This window comes from Bombina bombina, chromosome 1 (genome assembly GCF_027579735.1).
Source record: "Bombina bombina isolate aBomBom1 chromosome 1, aBomBom1.pri, whole genome shotgun sequence".
In the NCBI taxonomy this organism is placed as follows: Eukaryota; Metazoa; Chordata; class Amphibia; order Anura; family Bombinatoridae; genus Bombina; species Bombina bombina.
In genome coordinates this window covers 1415248478-1415273561 of record NC_069499.1, presented here as the reverse complement: position 1 = coordinate 1415273561, position 25084 = coordinate 1415248478, and the positions used below count along the sequence as shown (strand labels likewise).

The 25084-nt window shown below is 39.3% G+C and overlaps 1 protein-coding gene across 1 annotated transcript in view; it reads right to left on the bottom strand.

The window, feature by feature from the left end:
* The window catches only part of NTRK1 (neurotrophic receptor tyrosine kinase 1), a 221662-nt gene that overhangs the window by 57896 nt on the left and 138682 nt on the right, over positions 1 to 25084 (bottom strand). The window contains exons 12-13 of the mRNA XM_053719922.1: positions 5586 to 5732; positions 3709 to 3839 (exon numbers count right to left, since the gene is read on the bottom strand). Of these exons, the coding sequence (XP_053575897.1) occupies positions 3709 to 3839; positions 5586 to 5732 (278 nt within the window). The remainder of the gene's footprint in view (positions 1 to 3708; positions 3840 to 5585; positions 5733 to 25084) is intronic.

Here is a 25084-nt window from a genome sequence, read left to right as displayed (position 1 = left end):
TAGATCCATTTCCGGATAGGGGGCCGTTCCTTCATGTTGTCTTGGGGGCAGCAGCAGGCTTTCTGGCCTGCTTGCCCTTGTTCCAGGACTGGTTAGATTTCCAGGCCTGTCTGGAATGAGCAACAGTTCCCTCTTGTTTTGAAGCAGAGGAAGTTGATGCTGCTCCTGCCTTGAAATTTCGAAAGGCACGAAAATTAGACTGTTTGGCCTTTGATTTGGCCCTGTCCTGGGGAAGGGTATGACCCTTGCCTCCAGTAATGTCAGCAATAATTTCCTTCAAGCCAGGCCCGAATAAGGTCTGCCCCTTGAAAGGAATGTTGAGTAATTTAGACTTTGAAGTCACGTCAGCTGACCAGGATTTAAGCCATAGCGCCCTACGCGCCTGGATGGCGAATCCGGAATTCTTAGACGTTAGTTTAGTCAAATGAACAATGGCATCAGAAACAAATGAGTTAGCTAGCTTAAGCGTTCTAAGCTTGTCAATAATTTCATTCAATGGCGCTGTCTGGAGGGCCTCTTCCAGGGCCTCAAACCAGAATGCCGCCGCAGCAGTGACAGGCGCAATGCATGCAAGGGGCTGTAAAATAAAACCTTGTTGAATAAACATTTTCTTAAGGTAACCCTCCAATTTTTTATCCATTGGATCTGAAAAAGCACAACTGTCCTCAACCGGGATAGTGGTACGCTTTGCTAAAGTAGAAACTGCTCCCTCCACCTTAGGGACCGTCTGCCATAAGTCCCGTGTAGTGGCGTCTATTGGAAACATTTTTCTAAATATAGGAGGTGGGGAAAAGGGCACACCGGGTCTATCCCACTCCTTGCTAATAATTTCTGTAAGCCTTTTAGGTATAGGAAAAGCGTCAGTACACACCGGCACCGCATAGTATCTATCCAGCCTACACAATTTCTCTGGAATTGCAACTGTGTTACAGTCATTCAGAGCAGCTAATACCTCCCCAAGCAATACACGTAGGTTCTCAAGCTTAAATTTAAAATTAGAAATCTCTGAATCAGGTTTCGGTTTCCCCGAGTCAGAGATGTCACCCACAGACTGAAGCTCTCCGTCCTCATGTTCTGCATACTGTGACGCAGTATCAGACATGGCTCTAACAGCATTTGCGCGCTCTGTATCTCTCCTAACCCCAGAGCTATCACGCTTGCCTCTTAATTCAGGCAATCTAGATAATACCTCTGACAGGGTATTATTCATGATTGCAGCCATGTCCTGCAAGGTAATCGCTATGGGCGTCCCTGATGTAATTGGCGCCATATTAGCGTGCGTCCCCTGAGCGGGAGGCGAAGGGTCTGACACGTGGGGAGAGTTAGTCGGCATAACTTCCCCCTCGACAGAACCCTCTGGTGATAATTATTTTATAGATAAAGACTGATCTTTAATGTTTAAGGTGAAATCAATACATTTAGTACACATTCTCCTATGGGGCTCCACCATGGCTTTCAAACATAATGAACAAGTAGGTTCCTCTGTGTCAGACATGTTTAAACAGACTAGCAATGAGACTAACAAGCTTGGAAAACACTTTAAAACAAGTTTACAAGCAATATAAAAAACGTTACTGCGCCTTTAAGAAACACAAATTTTCCCAAATTTTGAAATAACAGTGAAAAAATGCAGTTACACTAACGAAATTTTTACAGTGTATGTAATAAGTTAGCAGAGCATTGCACCCACTTGCAAATGGATGATTAACCCCTTAATACCAAAAACAGAATATCAAATGACAAAAACGTTTTTTAAACAGTCACAACAACTGCCACAGCTCTACTGTGGCTTTTTACCTCCCTCAATACGACTTTTGAAGCCTTTTGAGCCCTTCAGAGAAGTCCTGGATCATGCAGGAAGAAGCTGGATGTCTGTGTCTGTAATTTTTGCTGTGCAAAAAAACGCCAAAATAGGCCCCTCCCACTCATATTACAACAGTGGGAAGCCTCAGGGAACTGTTTCTAGGCAAAATTCAAGCCAGCCATGTGGAAAAAACTAGGCCCCAATAAGTTTTATCACCAATCATATGTAAAAAACGATTAAACATGCCAGCAAACGTTTTAAAATACACTTTTATAAGAGTATGTATCTCTATTAATAAGCCTGATACCAGTCGCTATCACTGCATTTAAGGCTTTACTTACATTACTTCGGTATCAGCAGCATTTTCTAGCAAATTCCATCCCTAGAAAAATATTTTAACTGCACATACCTTATTACAGGAAAACCTGCATGCTATTCCCCCTCTGAAGTTACCTCACTCCTCAGAATATGTGAGAACAGCAAAGGATCTTAGTTACTTCTGCTAAGATCATAGAAAACGCAGGCAGATTCTTCTTCTAAATACTGCCTGAGATAAACAGTACACTCCGTTACCATTTAAAAATAACAAACTTTTGATTGAAGAAATAAACTAAGTATAAAACACCACAGTCCTCTTACGACCTCCATCTTAGTTGAGAGTTGCAAGAGAATGACTGGATATGGCAGTGAGGGGAGGAGCTATATAGCAGCTCTGCTGTGGGTGATCCTCTTGCAACTTCCTGTTGGGAAGGAGAATATCCCACAAGTAATGGATGATCCGTGGACTGGATACACTTAACAAGAGAAATACATATTTCTGTACTGCACAGTTTTCTTACCAGAAAGGCAATGAAAAGAATGTTATACTTTTGCAAGAACACTAGATGGCAGCACTTTTTCCTGCCATCTAGTGCTCCAGACATGTGCAAAGAACACCATGAGAATGAAGCAAAATTGATAATAGAAGTAAATTGGAAAGTTTTTTCTTAACTGAACGCTCTGTCTGAATCCCGAAAAAAAAATTTGGTTGTCACGTCCCTTTAAATTTAAATATTTATTACATATTTTTAAGGAAAAAATAAATTCAACATGATTAAATTCTCCTTTTTTTTTTTATACCCGTGATATTAAAGTATAGAATCTAATAAAGAAAATACAACATTAGCCATATACTTTAATGAAAATAAAAATGGACTTTCTATGGCAAACTTTTACCTCATAAAAATGCAACATTCTTATGCCAATAGCGAAAAAAGTTGTAGGGTATATGGGCATGGAAATAAGCTTCATGCCTTGATGCCCATGATAACTGACAGTTTAGACTTGGCTGGGGAGGAGCACGGTGAAATTTGCCTTTCGCAAAATGTATATTGTTAAACTCTAGTTTATGGCAATTTTAACCTTTTACATTAAAGGGACATTAAACCCAAATATTTTCTTTCATGATTCAGATAGAGAATACCATTTTAAACAACTTTCTTATTTACTTCTATTATCTAATTTGCTTAATTCTCTTGATATTCTTTCCTCAAAAGCATATCTAGATAGGCCCAGTCACTTCTGATTGGTGGCTGCACATATTTGCCCTGTGATTGGCTCACCCATGTGCATTGCTATTTCTTTAACACAGGATATCTAAAGAATGAAGCAAATTAGATAATAGAAGTAAATTGGAATGTTGTTTAAAATTGTATTCTCTACCTGAATCATGAAAGAAAAATGTTAGGTTTCATATCCCTTTAAGTATTGGTAAGTGAAATGCCTACACTATACTGATCCTTTCATTCTGCTCTAACGTCAGTGATGCGTGAATTTGAGATTACTCATCTAGTAATTTTCTGTTTGTTGGTATCCGACTGTATCTATGTTTCACTTACAATGGTCTATAATGCCAGTTAACTCACCTTTACAGCCACTAATGTTTTCTCATTCTCAGTGGTAAGGTTGTAGCACTCAGCCAAATACACTTTACCAAAAGCTCCTTCTCCGAGCTCCCATTTTGGCACAATGTCCCTCCGTTTGATATGTTGGACACCTACAAAAAAGTTTGACAGCTATCATTACCTTCTAAGATATTCTTACTTAGAGAGTATTGTCATATTCTGCACAAGGAATAAAACATTGAGAAAAACAAGCAAAAGTGTCACTGATGGTACTGAGGATTGTTTTGTAAGATATTACAATGGGTAATAGAGATATAAGTCAAGAGACGATGAAAAGATTCAGGAGTGTCAGAATTGAGGAATTGAGGAAACATGGCCAAAGGGATATGGAAGTGATGCATTTTGTTTAAAGGGACATAAAACCCCAATCATTCTTTCTTTATTTATATAGAGCTTGCAATTTTAATCAACTTTCCAATTAACTTCTATTATCTAATTAGCATTGTTCTCTTTGCATCCTTTGTTAATAATCATACTTAGGCTCAAGAGCAGCAATACACTACTAGTTTCTGATTGGTGGCTGCACGTATATGTCTTTGTCATTGGCTCAGAATATATTTTCTGCTGACTCCCAGTGGTGCATTGCTGCTCCTTCAACCAAGGATACCAAGAGAATGAAGCAAAGTTGAGTAGAAGTAAATTGAAGGTTGTGTAAAATGGTGTGTTCATCTGATTTAGCACAATCTAGCTTTTATAGTATTTCTCACAGTAATGCTTTAGTCTCACACAGGAGCTGGTGGGAACTTGCTGCCATAGAATTGAAGAGATCAAGAGTACTTTTAACAAAACAAAAATGAACTATGCATACTTGTTTTATGCAGGCTGGGATGGAAGTGATACATTAAAGGGACATTAAACACTAACTAAATGCTAGATTTGATGATGTATTCAAAGAAAAGATTAGTCTGAGAATAACATGTAGATGTATCTTTTAAAGTTTCATTAACTGTTTAAATATTGATACAATAATTATAAAGTTTTAGTGTCTATAAAACGATGGGAGCTGCCATGTTGTAACTTAGGTTACCTTCTCTGCTGTAACCAATTAGGGACAGTTATAAATAGGTCACTAGAGTGTGCAGCCAATAGCTGTGTGTAATATAACAGTGTTCTGCACTTCCATTTCTAACAGGAACTGAAAAGCTCAAAATTTCAGAATGGAATTACAGGAAAAAGGGGTCAAAAGAAATAATGAATGTATATTGCAGAGGTTTTTTATACATACGATTTATCATTTTATACTACCATCTCAATGTGTTTAATGTCCCTTTAATGCATAAGTTCCCACTCATGGGATGTTTTTTATCTATGTTCAATATCTTATATGGAAAGAATATACTGGAAATATATAAGTGAGGTTGACTTACATCAGCATATTCCAAAGTGCTATAATCAAGAACATAGTTATTGTGTGAGACTGATAGGCAATTTTAAACAGATAAAGTATGGGGGGTCCCTTACTATAGGCTACAGTTAGTATCTCAAGTTGAGAACTTTTTGTTCACTGTGCTCTACTAGACACCTACTAAAAAGATTATAAAATATATTAAAGATAAACGGTGAAAGCTTAGAACAAGAATAAGGGCAATGGCTTGAGGGAATATACAAGAGCCGTAGTTTGTACAGGAAGAGGAGATAATGAGAGGAAAACGAGGCGTGAGGCACTGGAGCAATTAAAGGCAAAACGGGAGTATTTAAAAGTGGTGAAGAAATGTAAGGGAGCGAGGAGCATAAAAGTAAGGATAGGTAGCCGGTATTATTGTGGAAAAATAACCAGAAATTTCATGGACTTCTATAAATCAATGCTAGAGGGAAGGTAGAAGCACAAAGTGACTCACAAGCATCACAGAAATATTGTGGGTTCTCTATGAAGTTGGGTTTCATGCCGTCCAGTTTCCCTTCAGTTGAGGTCAAAGGGCTTGCTCCGAAGTTCATGAAATGGAGAGACATAGCCAGGTCATCTTCCTGAGCCAGCACAGCCGCTCCTAAAGACAACGTCACAGAATCAGGTTATGTTCACAAAACACATAAAGCTGTAATTACACTAGTAATGTGCTCAGTAGAGTTTTGTACTTTTATCTTCCATACTGGCCTCCTTTCTAGTCCATAAACTCATAGTATGGAGCTTGGGTAATTTTTCAATCCAGTCCAATCCAATGACCATTTTTTAGTAAATCCGCTCAAATAGCTTATACACTACTTCATTTTTTTTTCTTGCTTATTATTGAAAACAATGCACACATATACATGAATAAATAAAAAGTTCACAGCCTATACATAAATACATATAGATATACAGTATATATGAATTGTAAATAACACAAACAGGATCTTTTGCACATGACATTGGTAACGTCATGCACAAAAGATCCTGTTATTTTTTTTACATTGAAACATACCAAAATGCCACGATTTTGATTGGACAACGGCAAAAATGTCAAAAAAAAATCTTAGTGTCGGGGCTGCCAGAGAGTTTGCAATAGCAAAGTAGCGTTTATATATAAGTTACTAAAGTTTTACATTGTGTGTTTTTATCAATTAAACTAATATTATTGTTAAATTTTACATTGAATTGCAAAAAGTAAAGGTTTTAAATTTACCATCACTTTAAAAAACCTTATATTTACTACACTTTTTAAAATATCAAAGACCATTTATTTTCTTTGTTTTATTTCTCAAAAAAAATCTGTCATCTTAGTAACTTATGATTACAATAGCAAAGAGTATTTTAAATAATTATTATATAATTGTACTAAACATTTATGAAAACAAAGGGCCGAGTATAAATTGTTGGTGCTCATTTTAGGCTGCACTACATACCCTACCCCCTATATTTATTTAATGCTAATGAACTTACACCTAGATTACGAGTTTTGTCAGTAAAGACCTGCGGGGCTAACGAGCCTTTTTTTTCCAGCGCTCCCTTTAGCCAACGCTGGTATTACAAGTTTTCTGAATGGCTGCGCTAGCCTCAGAAAAGTGAGCGTGGAGCCAAATCTAGCTCCACTTCAACCCTCAATACCAGCGTTGCTTACGGTAGCGGTAAGATGGAAAAACGTGCTTGTGCACGATTTCCCCATAGGATACAATGGGGCTGAGCTGGCTGAAAAAAAACCTAACACCTGCAAAAAAGCAGCGCTCAGCTCCTAACGCAGCCCCATTGTTTCCTATGGGGAAATTAATTTTATGTCTGCACCTAATACCCTAACATGAACCCGAGTATAACCAGCCCTAATCTTACACTTATTAACCCCTAATCTTCCGCCCCCGCTATCGCCGCCACCTACATTATCCCTATGAACCCCTAATCTGCTGCCCCCAACATCGCCGACACCTATATTATATTTATTAACCCCTAATCTGCCGCACCCAACGTTGCCGCCACCTACCTACACTTATTAACCCTTAATCTACTGACCGGACATCGCCACCACTATAATAAATGTATTAACCCCAAAACCGCCGCACTCCCGCCTCGCAAACACTATAATAAATTGTATTAACCCATAATCTGCCCTCCCTAACATCGCCGCCACCTACCTACAATTATTAACCCCTAATCTCCCGCCCCCAACGTCAACGCTACTATAATAAAGTTATTAACCCCTAAACCTAAGTCTAACCCTAACACCCCCCTAACTTAAATACAGGGGGCTTAGATTAGGTGTAATTAGATTAAAATTCTTGTAATTTTTTTATTTTTTTGTAATTTAGTGTTTGTTTTTTTGTAATATAGTTTAGTTTATTTAATTGTATTTTAGTTTAGATCATTGTAGTTAATTTATTTAATTAATTTATTGATAGTGTAGTGTTAGGTTAGGATTTATTTTACAGGTAATTTTGTAATTATTTTAACTAGGTAGCTATTAAATAGTTATTAACTATTTAATAGCTATTGTACCTAATTAAAATAAATACAAAGTTGCCTGTAAAATAAATATAAATCCTAAAATAGCTACAATGTAATTATTAAATTATATTGTAGCTATCTTATGGTTTATTTCTCCAACATAGGTGTGTCCGGTCCACGGCGTCATCCTTACTTGTGGGATATTCTCTTCCCCAACAGGAAATGGCAAAGAGCCCAGCAAAGCTGGTCACATGATCCCTCCTAGGCTCCGCCTACCCCAGTCATTCTCTTTGCCGTTGTACAGGCAACATCTCCACGGAGATGGCTTAGAGTTTTTTAGTGTTTAACTGTAGTTTTTATTATTCAATCAAGAGTTTGTTATTTTGAAATAGTGCTGGTATGTACTATTTACTCAGAAACAGAAAAGAGATGAAGATTTCTGTTTGTATGAGGAAAATGATTTTAGCAACCGTCACTAAAATCCATGGCTGTTCCACACAGGACTGTTGAGAGCAATTAACTTCAGTTGGGGGAACAGTGAGCAGTCTCTTGCTGCTTGAGGTATGACACATTCTAACAAGACGATGTAATGCTGGAAGCTGTCATTTTCCCTCTGGGATCCGGTAAGCCATGTTTATTACGATTGTAAATAAGGGCTTCAAAAAGGGCTTATTAAGACTGTAGACTTTTTTTGGGCTAAATCGATTGATTATTAACACATATTTAGCCTTGAGGAATCATTTTATCTGGGTATTTTGATATAATAATATCGGCAGGCACTGTTTTAGACACCTTATTCTTTAGGGGCTTTCCCAAAGCATAGGCAGAGCCTCATTTTCGCGCCGGTGTTGCGCACTTGTTTTTGAGAGGCATGGCATGCAGTCGCATGTGAGAGGAGCTCTGATACTTAGAAAAGACTTTCTGAAGGCGTCATTTGGTATCGTATTCCCCTTGGGGCTTGGTTGGGTCTCAGCAAAGCAGATACCAGGGACTGTAAAGGGGTTAAAGTTCAAAACGGCTCCGGTTCCGTTATTTTAAGGGTTAAAGCTTCCAAATTTGGTGTGCAATACTTTTAAGGCTTTAAGACACTGTGGTGAAAATTTGGTAAATTTTGAACAATTCCTTCATGTTTTTTCGCATTTGCAGTAATAAAGTGTGTTCAGTTTAAAATTTAAAGTGACAGTAACGGTTTTATTTTAAAACGTTTTTTGTACTTGTTATCAAGTTTATGCCTGTTTAACATGTCTGAACTACCAGATAGACTGTGTTCTGAATGTGGGGAAGCCAGAATTCCTATTCATTTAAATAAATGTGATTTATGTGACAATGACAATGATGCCCAAGATGATTCCTCAAGTGAGGGGAGTAAGCATGGTACTGCATCATTCCCTCCTTCGTCTACACGAGTCTTGCCCACTCAGGAGGCCCCTAGTACATCTAGCGCGCCAATACTCCTTACTTTGCAACAATTAACGGCTGTAATGGATAATTCTGTCAAAAACATTTTAGCCAAAATGAACACTTATCAGCGTAAGCGCGACTGCTCTGTTTTAGATACTGAAGAGCATGACGACGCTGATATTAATATTTCTGAAGGGCCCCTAACTCAGTCTGATGGGGCCAGGGAGGTTTTGTCTGAGGGAGAAATTACTGATTCAGGGAACATTTCTCAACAAGCTGAACCTGATGTGATTGCATTTAAATTTAAGTTGGAACATCTCCGCATTCTGCTTAAGGAGGTATTATCCACTCTGGATGATTGTGACAAGTTGGTCATCCCAGAGAAACTATGTAAAATGGACAAGTTCCTAGAGGTGCCGGGGCTCCCAGAAGCTTTTCCTATACCCAAGCGGGTGGCGGACATTGTTAATAAAGAATGGGAAAGGCCCGGTATTCCTTTCGTCCCTCCCCCCATATTTAAAAAATTGTTTCCTATGGTCGACCCCAGAAAGGACTTATGGCAGACAGTCCCCAAGGTCGAGGGAGCGGTTTCCACTTTAAACAAACGCACCACTATACCCATAGAGGATAGTTGTGCTTTCAAAGATCCTATGGATAAAAAATTAGAAGGTTTGCTTAAAAAGATGTTTGTTCAGCAGGGTTACCTTCTACAACCAATTTCATGCATTGTCCCTGTCGCTACAGCCGCATGTTTCTGGTTCGATGAGCTGATAAAGGCGGTCGACAGTGATTCTCCTCCTTATGAGGAGATTAAGGACAGAATCAATGCTCTCAAATTGGCTAATTCTTTCACCCTAGACGCCACTTTGCAATTGGCTAGGTTAGCGGCTAAGAATTCTGGGTTTGCTATTGTGGCGCGCAGAGCGCTTTGGTTGAAATCTTGGTCGGCTGATGCGTCTTCCAAGAACAAGCTACTTAACATTCCTTTCAAGGGGAAAACGCTGTTTGGCCCTGACTTGAAAGAGATTATCTCGGATATCACTGGGGGTAAGGGCCACGCCCTTCCTCAGGATCGGCCTTTCAAGGCAAAAAATAAACCTAATTTTCGTCCCTTTCGTAGAAACGGACCAGCCCAAAGTGCTACGTCCTCTAAGCAAGAGGGTAATACTTCTCAAGCCAAGCCAGCTTGGAGACCAATGCAAGGCTGGAACAAGGGAAAGCAGGCCAAGAAACCTGCCACTGCTACCAAGACAGCATGAAATGTTGGCCCCCGATCCGGGACCGGATCTGGTGGGGGGCAGACTCTCTCTCTTCGCTCAGGCTTGGGCAAGAGATGTTCTGGATCCTTGGGCGCTAGAAATAGTCTCCCAAGGTTATCTTCTGGAATTCAAGGGACTTCCCCCAAGGGGGAGGTTCCACAGGTCTCAGTTGTCTTCAGACCACATAAAAAGACAGGCATTCTTACATTGTGTAGAAGACCTGTTAAAAATGGGAGTGATTCATCCCGTTCCATTAAGGGAACAAGGGATGGGGTTCTACTCCAATCTGTTTATAGTTCCCAAAAAAGAGGGAACGTTCAGACCAATCTTAGATCTCAAGATCTTAAACAAGTTTCTCAAGGTTCCATCGTTCAAGATGGAAACCATTCGAACTATTCTTCCTTCCATCCAGGAAGGTCAATTCATGACCACGGTGGATTTAAAGGATGCGTATCTACATATTCCTATCCACAAGGAACATCATCGGTTCCTGAGTTCGCATTCCTGGACAAACATTACCAGTTCGTGGCGCTTCCTTTCGGATTAGCCACTGCTCCAAGGATTTTCACAAAGGTACTAGGGTCCCTTCTAGCTGTGCTAAGACCAAGGGGCATTGCTGTAGTACCTTACTTGGACGACATTCTGATTCAAGCGTCGTCCCTTCCTCAAGCAAAGGCTCACACGGACATTGTCCTGGCCTTTCTCAGATCTCACGGATGGAAAGTGAACGTGGAAAAGAGTTCTCTATCTCCGTCAACAAGGGTTCCCTTCTTGGGAACAATAATAGACTCCTTAGAAATGAGGATTTTTCTGACAGAGGCCAGAAAAACAAAACTTCTAGACTCTTGTCGGATACTCCATTCCGTTCCTCTTCCTTCCATAGCTCAGTGCATGGAAGTGATCGGGTTGATGGTAGCGGCAATGGACATAGTTCCTTTTGCACGCATTCATCTAAGACCATTACAACTGTGCATGCTCAGTCAGTGGAATGGGGACTATACAGACTTGTCTCCGAAGATACAAGTAAATCAGAGGACCAGAGACTCACTCCGTTGGTGGCTGTCCCTGGACAACCTGTCACGAGGGATGACATTCCGCAGACCAGAGTGGGTCATTGTCACGACCGACGCCAGTCTGATGGGCTGGGGCGCGGTCTGGGGATCCCTGAAAGCTCAGGGTCTTTGGTCTCGGGAAGAATCTCTTCTACCGATAAATATTCTGGAACTGAGAGCGATATTCAATGCTCTCAAGGCTTGGCCTCAGCTAGCGAGGGCCAAGTTCATACGGTTTCAATCAGACAACATGACAACTGTTGCGTACATCAACCATCAGGGGGGAACAAGGAGTTCCCTGGCGATGGAAGAAGTGACCAAAATCATTCTATGGGCGGAGTCTCACTCCTGCCACCTGTCTGCTATCCACATCCCAGGAGTGGAAAATTGGGAAGCGGATTTTCTGAGTCGTCAGACATTGCATCCGGGGGAGTGGGAACTCCATCCGGAAATCTTTGCCCAAGTCACTCAGCGGTGGGGCATTCCAGACATGGATCTGATGGCCTCTCGTCAGAACTTCAAAGTTCCTTGCTACGGGTCCAGATCCAGGGATCCCAAGGCGGCTCTAGTGGATGCACTAGTAGCACCTTGGACCTTCAAACTAGCTTATGTGTTCCCACCGTTTCCTCTCATCCCCAGGCTGGTAGCCAGGATCAATCAGGAGAGGGCGTCGGTGATCTTGATAGCTCCTGCGTGGCCACGCAGGACTTGGTACGCAGATCTGGTGAATATGTCATCGGCTCCTCCTTGGAAGCTACCTTTGAGACGAGACCTTCTTGTTCAGGGTCCGTTCGAACATCCGAATCTGGTTTCACTCCAGCTGACTGCTTGGAGATTGAACGCTTGATCTTATCGAAGCGAGGATTCTCAGATTCTGTTATCGATACTCTTGTTCAGGCCAGAAAGCCTGTAACTAGAAAGATTTACCACAAAATTTGGAAAAAATATATCTGTTGGTGTGAATCTAAAGGATTCCCTTGGGACAAGGTTAAGATTCCTAGGATTCTATCCTTCCTTCAAGAAGGATTGGAAAAAGGATTATCTGCAAGTTCCCTGAAGGGACAGATTTCTGCCTTGTCTGTGTTACTTCACAAAAAGCTGGCCGCTGTGCCAGATGTTCAAGCCTTTGTTCAGGCTCTGGTTAGAATTAAGCCTGTTTACAAACCTTTGACTCCTCCTTGGAGTCTCAATTTAGTTCTTTCAGTTCTTCAGGGGGTTCCGTTTGAACCCTTGCATTCCGTTGATATTAAGTTATTATCTTGGAAAGTTTTGTTTTTAGTTGCAATTTCTTCTGCTAGAAGAGTTTCAGAATTATCTGCTCTGCAGTGTTCTCCTCCTTATCTGGTGTTCCATGCAGATAAGGTGGTTTTACGTACTAAACCTGGTTTTCTTCCAAAAGTTGTTTCTAACAAAAACTTTAACCAGGAGATTATCGTACCTTCTCTGTGTCCGAAACCAGTTTCAAAGAAGGAACGTTTGTTGCACAATTTGGATGTTGTTCGCGCTCTAAAATTCTATTTAGATGCTACAAAGGATTTTAGACAAACATCTTCCTTGTTTGTTGTTTATTCTGGTAAAAGGAGAGGTCAAAAAGCAACTTCTACCTCTCTCTCTTTTTGGATTAAAAGCATCATCAGATTGGCTTACGAGACTGCCGGACGGCAGCCTCCCGAAAGAATCACGGCTCATTCCACTAGGGCTGTGGCTTCCACATGGGCCTTCAAGAACGAGGCTTCTGTTGATCAGATATGTAGGGCAGCGACTTGGTCTTCACTGCACACTTTTACCAAATTTTACAAGTTTGATACTTTTGCTTCTTCTGAGGCTATTTTTGGGAGAAAGGTCTTGCAAGCCGTGGTGCCTTCCATTTAGGTGACCTGATTTGCTCCCTCCCTTCATCCGTGTCCTAAAGCTTTGGTATTGGTTCCCACAAGTAAGGATGACGCCGTGGACCGGACACACCTATGTTGGAGAAAACAGAATTTATGTTTACCTGATAAATTACTTTCTCCAACGGTGTGTCCGGTCCACGGCCCGCCCTGGTTTTTTTAATCAGGTCTGATAATTTATTTTCTTTAACTACAGTCACCACGGTACCATATGGTTTCTCCTATGCAAATATTCCTCCTTAACGTCGGTCGAATGACTGGGGTAGGCGGAGCCTAGGAGGGATCATGTGACCAGCTTTGCTGGGCTCTTTGCCATTTCCTGTTGGGGAAGAGAATATCCCACAAGTAAGGATGACGCCGTGGACCGGACACACCGTTGGAGAAAGTAATTTATCAGGTAAACATAAATTCTGTTTTTATAGGTAAGTATTTAGTTTTAAATAGGATTAATTTATTTAATGATAGTAATTTTATTTAGATTTATTAAAATTATATTTAAGTTAGGGGGGTGTTAGGGTTAGGGTTAGACTTAGGTTTAGGGGTTAATAACTTTATTATAGTAGCATTGACATTGGGGACGGGAGATTAGGGGTTAATAATTGTAGGTAGGTGGCGGTGATGTTAGGGAGAGCAGATTAGGGGTTAATACAATTTATTATAGTGTTTGTGAGGCGGGAGTGCGGCGGTTTAGGGGTTAATACATTTATTATAGTGGCGGCGATGTCCGGTCGGCAGATTAGGGGTTAATAATTGTAGGTAGGTGGCGGCGATGTTAGGAAGGGCAGATTAGGGGTTAATACAATTTATTATAGTGTTTGCGAGGCGGAAGTGTGGCGGTTTAGGGGTTAATACATTTATTATAGTGGCGGCAATGTCCAGTCGGCAGATTAGGGGTTAATAAGTGTAGGTAGGTGGCGGCGATGTTCAGGGGGGGGGCAGATTATGCGTTAATAAATATAATGTAGGTGTCGGCGATGTTAGGGGCAGCAGATTAGGGGTTCATAGGGATAATGTAGGTGGCGGCGATGTCCGGTCGGCAGATTAGGGGTTAAATAATTTAATTATAGTGTTTGCGATGTGGGGGGGCCTCGGTTTAGGGGTTCATATGTAGTTTATGGGTGTTAGTGTACTTTGTAGCACTGTAGTTAAGAGTTTTATGTTCCGACGTTAGCGCATAAAACTCTTAACTACTGACTTTTATATGCGGTGGGAGTCTTGAAGGTAGAGGCTCTACCGCTCAATTTCTCCAAGACTCGTAATACCAGCGTTAGGCAAATCCCATTAAAAAGATAGGATACGCAATTGACGTAGGGGGATTTGCGGTAGCCTCGAGTCGCGGAGGCTCGTAATACCAGCGTTAGATAAAAAGCAGCGTTGGGACCTCTCAACGCTGCTTTTTAAGGCTAACGCAAAACTCGTAATCTCGCCGTTAGTTTTTATAATATGTATCTTAGTAACACTTAAAGGGATAGTAAAGTCCAAATTAAACTTTCATAATTCAGATAGGTCATGTCATTTTAAACAACTTTATAATCTACTTTTATCATCAAATTTGCTTTGTTCTCTTTGTATGCTTAGTTGAAAGCTAAACCTAGGTAGGCTCATATGCTAATTTCTAAGCCCTTGAAGGCCGCATCTTATCTGAATGCATTTGTCAATTTTTCACATCTAGAAGGCGTTATCTCATGTGTTTCATATAAATAACTTTGCTCATGCACGTGGAGTTATTTAAGAGTCAGTACTAATTGCCTGAAATGTAAGTCTGTCAAAAGATCTGAGATAAGGAGGCAGTCTGCAGAAGCTTAGATACAAGGTAATCACAGAGGTAAAAGTATATTTCTATAACAGTGTTGGTTATGCAAAACTGGGGAATGGTAAATAAAGGGATTATCTATCTTTTTAAACAATAACATTTTTGGTGTTTACTATCCCATTAACCCCTTAACGACCGAGGACGTTCCGGGTAAGTCCTCAAAAAAAAGGCAGTTAATGCCTGAGGACGTACCCTGCACGTCCTTGGTGTGGAAAGCAGTTGGAAGCGATCCTGCTCGCTTCCAGCTGCTTTACGGTTATTGCAGTGATGCCTCAATATGGAGGCATCCTGCAATAACTCTAGATGGCCATCCGATGCAGAGAGAGCCACTCTGTGGCCCTCTCTGCACCGGACATCGATGGCCGGTATCGTTGGTGGGTGGGAGCCGACTTGGGAGGCGGGTGGGCGGCCATCGATGGGCCGGGTAATGTAGGGGGGGGGGCGGGATCGGGGGCGGGGCCGATGGGGCGCGTGCACGGCGGGCGGCGGGCGGGCGCGTGCACAGGGCGAGAGCGGGTGGAAACCGCTACACTACAGAAAAGACTGTGCTAAAAGTGTCAGAAAAAAGTTTTTATTTAAAAAAAAAAAAAAAAAATCAAAGGTATCTAGGTGGGGGTTTGTTCTTTGGTGGGGGGGAGCTACACTACAGAAAATGGGAAAAAAATAAAAAAGCAACTGTTTTTTTTCTAAACTGGGTACTGGCAGACAGCTGCCAGTACCCAAGATGGCGGCCATTAAGGCAGAGGGGGAGGGTTAGAGAGCTGTTTGGTGGGGGATCAGTCAGGTTGGGGGCTAAGGGGGGCTCCTACACAGCAGCATATGTAAATATGCTTAAAAAAAAAAGCCTAAATATATGTTTTATTTTAGTACTGGCAGAGTTGTACATTTATGTCTGACCCTTTTGTCTAATTAAAATTAAAAATGTCAAATTAAAACATAATTTTTAAATATCCATATAATTTTATTAAATATGTGTGTGTTTTACATGTATTAAAAATATTTTCAATTTAGTAATACTAGTTGTAAAGAGTATTTGACCCTTTATGCCAAGCAGGAGAAACAATAACAAACCAAAAGTCATTATTGACAGACATTCTAATGGCTAGGGAAGGGCGAATGTTTTGCAACATTCATTTTGAATTTCAAATGTCTGTACAACATTCTAACATTCGTTTAATGTAATAGTATTTCTAATGCTCTCTTTAAATTTAATATTCTACATTTTTAAATTTAATATATTTTCGAATAATTCAAATTGATATATTTGTAATAATGTTTCTAATGCTCTCTTTAACCCTTTAACCCTTTGAGTGCTAAGTACTTTCCCACCTGGGTTTTTTAATTTTTTTTTTAAATATATATATATTTTTTAACTATTTTTTTAAAAAAATATTCAGATCCCAAATTACCTTTCCAATGGTGGGTCTTGGGGGTCTGTAGCTGCTTAGATGCCTGAGATACAGGCTTCTAAGCTGCATGCTCCATTTCCCCATGCTGTCTATTGTATTTTTTAAATAAAGTTGCGCAGTGACGTCATCACGCCATTGCGCGTGATGTCACTGCGCAAAACGTGAAGCCCCGGCGATGCCTGTCACTATGCAGGCCAGATCACCGGGGTAGGAGGGGGTGGGAGCCCCCAGATCTCCCTCAAGGTGGGAGAGTGTTAGCGACAGCTCTGAGCCGTCATTAGCACCTGACTGAGACAATTTGTAACGGCTCAGATTAGCACTCAATGGGTTAAATGTAATATTCAGATTAAGCAATATTTGAAATAGAAACATTTGAATTGATATATTTGTATCTATTATGCATCAATTTACTAAATTCCCTACCTCATGAACTATTGAACTTCTGAATAGTATTTGTTAAATTGAATATTACATTTGAACATTTGAAAACTGTAAATAGCATTCGATTATAGTATTTTTTCGAATATTCATTCTTAGCAACATTTGATTATGAAAATCAAATTTCTACAATAACATTCGTTCTAACATTCAAATTTGAATATAAACACATTTACCCATCTCTACTATCAGCCAGCAGAAAATTAATAACATCACTCATACAAACATACAATTTATCCAGTCGTCTGTTTAAAAAAAAAAAAAATCCAAGGACAACTATGAATAGAATATAGTAAATCTAACAAAAGTAGCTACTGCAGCTGTCTAAATTTGTGACAAGCTCAAACTCAGTACAGTGGTTCAAAGTTTTTGCTTATGAAATGCTGGATACCTGCTAGATCTCACTTAGCCATCAGATAAAAAGTCAAATGAATTTTGTGTGTGAATCATTAGACAAATATTGTCTCACGTTTTATTCTTAAATTCACAGCATATTTCAGAAGAAGAAAAAATATAAAATGAGACAGAAATAATATTGTAATATTTAGCTTTGCTAGACAGTAGAATTGTAACTAAACCATTTCATTTGCTTGGCATGGGCGTCTCAAACTGTGTAATGTATGTGATTTCATTGTGACAATTTATCAAAATGTCAAAAACCCTCACTGCTTGATTCAAGTCCAAAGAATAACAGATACATTCTGCTTCTCATATGAGATAAAATGAATGTATTGGATGGAATGCAGCACCCTGCTGTGACATTTTTCAGAAAACCAGGGTGGAGGAGGTAGTAACCTTTACACACATGTTGAGGGAATCTAAAAAGAACAGGACAAAAGCTCATGTTTGGGTTTGTTCTCGAAAATATCAGGTAGTACCGATCACTACATTTTATTCCCCATAATGTTAAATTATGCATAATTTAAAAACTTTCTAATGCACTTTCATGATTAATTTTGCCTGATTTTCCTGTAATTTATCACTGTAGTGCACTGGTTTTTAATCCTGTACTCAGGCCTCCCTAAAAGGCCAGATTTTGAGGTTATCTGAACTGGAGCACAGGTGAAATAATTAGCTGATTAGTAAACATGGTTATTTTACCTGCTCTCATCCAAGGTAATCCTGAAAATCTGGCCTGTTGGGGAGGCCTCAGGACAGGTTTGAAAACCAGTGCTGTAGTGTTTCCACTCGGACTGGAGTGCGTTCCATTAAATACAAACCCCTGACACTCCTACATGTTGAACAATCATTGGTTAATATGTGCAGGTGCTCATATATACAATATATCTCCCTAATTGTCCAAAACAAAGGCAATAAGATAAAGAACACCCAGGTGCATTTCATGGTGTGTTTCGTGGGTCAGGAAAACAATGCATTTTTTTCCTAACAAAATTACAGTTTTAAATGCTTTAAAAAAACACATATAAACACATAAACATGCATACACACACACACACACACACACATATATATATATATATATATATATATATATATATATATATATATATATATACGTTGATTAGAGTAGCCGTGTTAGTCCAGATATTTAGATATCAAAATAACAAGAGTATTGCATTGAGCAATGATACTTTTTTATTGGACTAACTATACATTTATAAGTTGACAAGCTTTCGAAGAATGTCTTCCTTTTTCAAGTCGAAGCAATACTGACCAATTAGATGGAATTTACAAATTATATCTTAAAAAATAGGATGGCAAAAAAGACAGAAAGTGTTACAGAGGTCTGAATGCAGGGGGAGGAGGGGTTTCGAAAAAATCATGAGGGGGGTTTAGGAGACAGAGGCAGATAGTGTCAGTAAAGGATAACAGAAAGAAAAGAAATACATGGTTATACACAAAGTACAAAGTGTAGAAAAGGCGCTCTGGGAGAAAGGAAGATGATGCTGAAAGTGCTGTAAAAAGCACTATGCTGTGATGAACAAATAATGTTGATTTCCAGGCAGCAGGTTAAAAAGTAAAGTACAACTTTATTTCAAAAAGTATAAAAAAGGACACTGTTAGAATGTCCTGTACAGAGCCAGCAAATAACTCTATCAATCAGGCAAGTGAGCAGATCCCCATGCAGACATGTTTCGTGCACCAGGTGCACTTGATCACTGCTTACCTGGGGATCAGCTCAAATGCCTCTTTAAAGGCTGAGCTAGATCATGACATCACAATAATTGAATACCTGATTGGTTACCTATTTCCACAGGAAGAGCAAACAAATTTTGCAACATTTTAAACATTTTGCGAGACATATATATAAACTATGAATATGTCCTATATATATTACCATATGAATACTTTCCTAACTTGCTAAAGGAGACAAATATATCCTGACAAAGGTCTAAGAATTTCCATATTTAAAATGCTATTTCACAAACAGGACATATAGAAAGTGCAAAAGAATATTGTTGTAGCACAGCTTCCATGCAATACATATTCAAACAATATATTAGTGCCAGTTCCAAAAGACAGATCAATTTGTAATATATAAATATTAGCATTCAAGAGCAGGATCTTTAATCATGTATTATGTTTAAGTAAAGACATCCAGATCACGTCTGATGTTTAGCCCATCTGGTTCACTAGTTTGTAATCTAAACATCCAAAAAATCTCCTTTTTATTCAACAATGTTTCCCTATTTCCTCCTCTCTTCCATGTTGTAATATGATCAATTGCCTGTATCTTTAGGGAAGAGACATCTGAGTTGTGTTTTGTTTTGAAATGTCTAGATACTGGTGTGTCACTATCTTCATCCTCAACAGACCTTAGATGTTGCAAAAACCTATCTTTTAAGGATCGTTTTGTTTTCCCTGTATATTGAATTTTACAGAGATCACAAGTCAGTAGATAGACGACATGTGTTGTAGCACAATTGATAAAAAATCTAATATCATATTCCATTTGGGTTGTGCTAGAAACAAATTTATCCCCCTCACATATAAAACTACATGTTTTGCAAACGGGACGTCTACATTTGAAACATCCCTTTTTCTGTTTTAACCAGCATTTGCTCTTTTTGGGTCTCATATCTGAGGGTGACAAGTGGTTGGCCAGAGTTTTTGCTCTCCTAGGGATAAATTCACATCCCGAATCCAAAATTTCTTTAATAATGGGATCAGAGTACAAAATCGGAAGAGATTCCTTGATTATATTACATATTTTAGTGTATTCTACACTATATGTAGTAATAAACTTGATCTTACTCAAATCATCATTATTGCCTCTGTGTCTTTTTGATTTATATTGAAGTAACTGTTCTCTGGGAATCTGATCCACATCTTCTTTTGCTATGGTAAGGATACTATCACTATACCCTCGCTGTCTAAATCTAATTGTGGCCTCACTAGCCTGGCGCTGATATTCACTTTCTTTAGAACAATTCCTTTTGATGCGGATATATTCCCCTTTCGGTATCCCCCTCAGAACATGTCGTGGGTGACAAGATTCAAATTGTAGCAGGGTATTTCCCGCAGTCTCCTTCCTATACATCTTAGTCTGTATATGGCATCCAATTTCCCCACCCTGGACTGTGAGGTCAAGAAAATTTACACTATTTTGGCTGTGTGTGCCCGTAAATTCAATACCTTGCTGGTTACAATTGAGATATTGACAGAAAAAATCTGCCCTTGTAGCATCACAGTCCAGAATGAAAAACAGATCATCAATATAACGATGATATTGGATTATCTCTCCTTTAAATGGGTTGTTATCTCCAAAGACGTGGGACAGCTCCCACCAGCCCATAAATAGGTTGGCATAGGATGGGGCAAACTTTGCCCCCATCGATGTCCCACGTCTCTGGAGATAGTACTCTGTTTGAAACATAAAATAATTATGTGACAACAGATATCCAATTGCTCTCATCAGAAATATCTTGGTAGCCTCTTCAAAATCACACATAGTGTTAATAAAATATTCTATAGCTTGAAGGCCTTTGCCATGCTCTATAGATGTATACAGTGAAGTAACATCCACAACCATAAGTCTATAATTGGTTTCCCATTTAACTTTAGAGATTTTATTTATAAAAGATGTAGTATCTTGTATGTAACTTGGCAATTGGCATACCAACGGCTGCAAAAATGTGTCAACGAGTTCTGAGAGAGCTTCATTTAGAGACCCTATACCCGCTATAATAGGTCTTCCTGGCGGGGACAGGGGATCCTTATGAAGTTTGGGCAACTGATGAAAAATTGGTGTCACCGGATGTGACACTATCAACTTTTCCTCAACAGATTGTGTGATAATGTTGTTTTTACGTGCATAACTGACAATATCCGCAATCTCTTTTTGAAATTTATTGGTAGGATTTTCCTTGAGTTTTATATATACATCCCTTTGATTAAGCTGCCTCTTAGCCTCTGTAATGTAGTCGATTCTATTCAGAACGACTACATTACCGCCCTTGTCAGACTGTCTGATTATGATGTTTTCATTTTCAGACAGTTCTTTCAAGGCCATTTTTTCCTTATAAGTCAAGTTAGTGTGCTTTTTATTTTTATCTGTTTCTGTCACTGATTTCTCTAAGTTGCGTAATTTAAATTCCACTGTTTTTTGAAAAATGTCAATTACTTTTGAACGAGTTTTGAAAGGATAAAAGGTACTTTTATTCTTAATGTGTTTTGTAGAGACATTACTTTCTTGAAGGCACTCACTCTTATCTGCCTCTCCCTCATTTAATAATTGGTCTAGATCTCTCAGCGTATTCAATTCTGAAAAGTTAAGATTAGACATTAATGCAACATTATTAGTTACTTCTGCTCTTTCTAAGTTGATTTCCGGTTCATTTTGTGCCTCCTCATCCTTTCTAAAAAAATGTTTTTTCAACGTTATTTTTCTTGCAAATCTATTTATATCCAAGATTGTCTCAAAGATATTAAAGTGATGAGAAGGCACAAAATTTAGACCTTTTGAGAGTAGATCAACCTGTGCAGAAGTCAAAGGTACAGAAGATAAATTGACCACATTCTTATCCCTTAGGCATATTTCTTCGTTCCCTTTTGTGATCTTGTTTTGATTGTTTTTTTGTTGTTCTTCTGTACCTCCCTTATTTCTTCTGCAGCCACCCCGACAACCTCTGTGTGTTTTTTTCTCACTTCTTGCGTGGCCAGAGCCTGCCCGTTTTTTGACTGTGAGGTAGGGTTTTCACTATAATATACTGCATCATTCTCTTGAAATACTGCTGCAGTTTCACCTGCCTCAGGATTGTCACCATCTGATGAGTCACACTCATATTCGGTGTCTGAAAATGTTACACTTTTGCCCTTCTTATTCCCCTTCCAGTTACTTTGTTTGTTTCTATTTTTTATATTTCTCTTATATCCTTTTCTAGAGTATATTATAGTGAAAACCCTACCTCACAGTCAAAAAATGGGCAGGCTCTGGCCACGCAAGAAGTGAGAAAAAAACACACAGAGGTTGTCGGGGTGGCTGCAGAAGAAATAAGGGAGGTACAGAAGAACAACAAAAAAACAATCAAAACAAGATCACAAAAGGGAACAAAGAAATATGCCTAAGGGATAAGAATGTGGTCAATTTATCTTCTGTACCTTTGACTTCTGCGCAGGTTGATCTACTCTCAAAAGGTCTAAATTTTGTGCCTTCTCATCACTTTAATATCTTTGAGACAATCTTGGATATAAATAGATTTGCAAGAAAAATAACGTTGAAAAAACATTTTTTTTAGAAAGGATGAGGAGGCACAAAATGAACCGGAAATCAACTTAGAAAGAGCAGAAGTAACTAATAATGTTGCATTAATGTCTAATCTTAACTTTTCAGAATTGAATACGCTGAGAGATCTAGACCAATTATTAAATGAGGGAGAGGCAGATAAGAGTGAGTGCCTTCAAGAAAGTAATGTCTCTACAAAACACATTAAGAATAAAAGTACCTTTTATCCTTTCAAAACTCGTTCAAAAGTAATTGACATTTTTCAAAAAACAGTGAAATTTAAATTACGCAACTTAGAGAAATCAGTGACAGAAACAGATAAAAAATCTCAATTGTAACCAGCAAGGTATTGAATTTACGGGCACACACAGCCAAAATAGTGTAAATTTTCTTGACCTCACAGTCCAGGGTGGGGAAATTGGATGCCATATACAGACTAAGATGTATAGGAAGGAGACTGCGGGAAATACCCTGCTACAATTTAAATATTGTCACCCACGACATGTTCTGAGGGGGATACCGAAAGGGGAATATATCCGCATCAAAAGGAATTGTTCTAAAGAAAGTGAATATCAGCGCCAGGCTAGTGAGGCCACAATTAGATTTAGACAGCGAGGGTATAGTGATAGTATCCTTACCATAGCAAAAGAAGATGTGGATCAGATTCCCAGAGAACAGTTACTTCAATATAAATCAAAAAGACACAGAGGCAATAATGATGATTTGAGTAAGATCAAGTTTATTACTACATATAGTGTAGAATACACTAAAATATGTAATATAATCAAGGAATCTCTTCCGATTTTGTACTCTGATCCCATTATTAAAGAAATTTTGGATTTGGGATGTGAATTTATCCCTAGGAGAGCAAAAACTCTGGCCAACCACTTGTCACCCTCAGATATGAGACCCAAAAAGAGCAAATGCTGGTTAAAACAGAAAAAGGGATGTTTCAAATGTAGACGTCCCGTTTGCAAAACATGTAGTTTTATATGTGAGGGGGATAAATTTGTTTCTAGCACAACCCAAATGGAATATGATATTAGATTTTTTATCAATTGTGCTACAACACATGTCGTCTATCTACTGACTTGTGATCTCTGTAAAATTCAATATACAGGGAAAACAAAATGATCCTTAAAAACAGAATTTATGCTTACCTGATAAATTACTTTCTCCAACGGTGTGTCCAGTCCACGGCGTCATCCTTACTTGTGGGATATTCTCTTCCCCAACAGGAAATGGCAAAGAGTCCCAGCAAAGCTGGTCACATGATCCCTCCTAGGCTCCGCCCACCCCAGTCATTCGACCGACGGACAGGAGGAAATATATATAGGAGAAACCATATGATACCGTGGTGACTGTAGTTAGAGAAAATAATTCATCAGACCTGATTAAAAAACCAGGGCGGGCCGTGGACCAGACACACCGTTGGAGAAAGTAATTTATCAGGTAAGCATAAATTCTGTTTTCTCCAACATTGGTGTGTCCGGTCCACGGCGTCATCCTTACTTGTGGGAACCAATACCAAAGCTTTAGGACACGGATGAAGGGAGGGAGCAAATCAGGTCACCTAAATGGAAGGCACCACGGCTTGCAAAACCTTTCTCCCAAAAATAGCCTCAGAAGAAGCAAAAGTATCAAATTTGTAAAATTTGGCAAAAGTGTGCAGTGAAGACCAAGTCGCTGCCTTACATATCTGGTCAACAGAAGCCTCGTTCTTGAAGGCCCATGTGGAAGCCACAGCCCTAGTGGAGTGAGCTGTGATTCTTTCAGGAGGCTGCCGTCCGGCAGTCTCATAAGCCAATCGGATAATGCTTTTAAGCCAAAAGGAAAGAGAGGTAGAAGTCGCTTTTTGACCTCTCCTTTTACCAGAATAAACAACAAACAAGGAAGATGTTTGTCTGAAATCTTTAGTAGCCTCTAAATAGAATTTTAGAGCACGGACTACGTCCAAATTGTGTAACAAACGTTCCTTCTTTGAAACTGGATTCGGACACAAAGAAGGTACAACTATCTCCTGGTTAATATTTTTGTTGGAAACAACTTTCGGAAGAAAACCAGGCTTAGTACGCAAAACCACCTTATCTGCATGGAACACCAGATAGGGCGGAGAACACTGCAGAGCAGATAACTCTGAAACTCTTCTAGCAGAAGAAATTGCAACCAAAAACAAAACTTTCCAAGATAATAACTTAATATCTACGGAATGTAAGGGTTCAAACGGAACCCCTTGAAGAACTGAAAGAACTAGATTTAGACTCCAGGGAGGAGTCAAAGGTCTGTAAACAGGCTTGATCCTAACCAGAGCCTGAACAAATGCTTGAACATCTGGCACAGCTGCCAGTCTTTTGTGAAGTAAAACAGATAAAGCAGAGATCTGTCCCTTCAGAGAACTTGCAGATAATTCTTTCTCCAAACCTTCTTGTAGAAAGGATAGAATCTTAGGAATTTTTATCTTGTTCCATGGGAATCCTTTAGATTCACACCAACAGATATATTTTTTCCATATTTTATGGTAAATTTTTCTAGTTACAGGC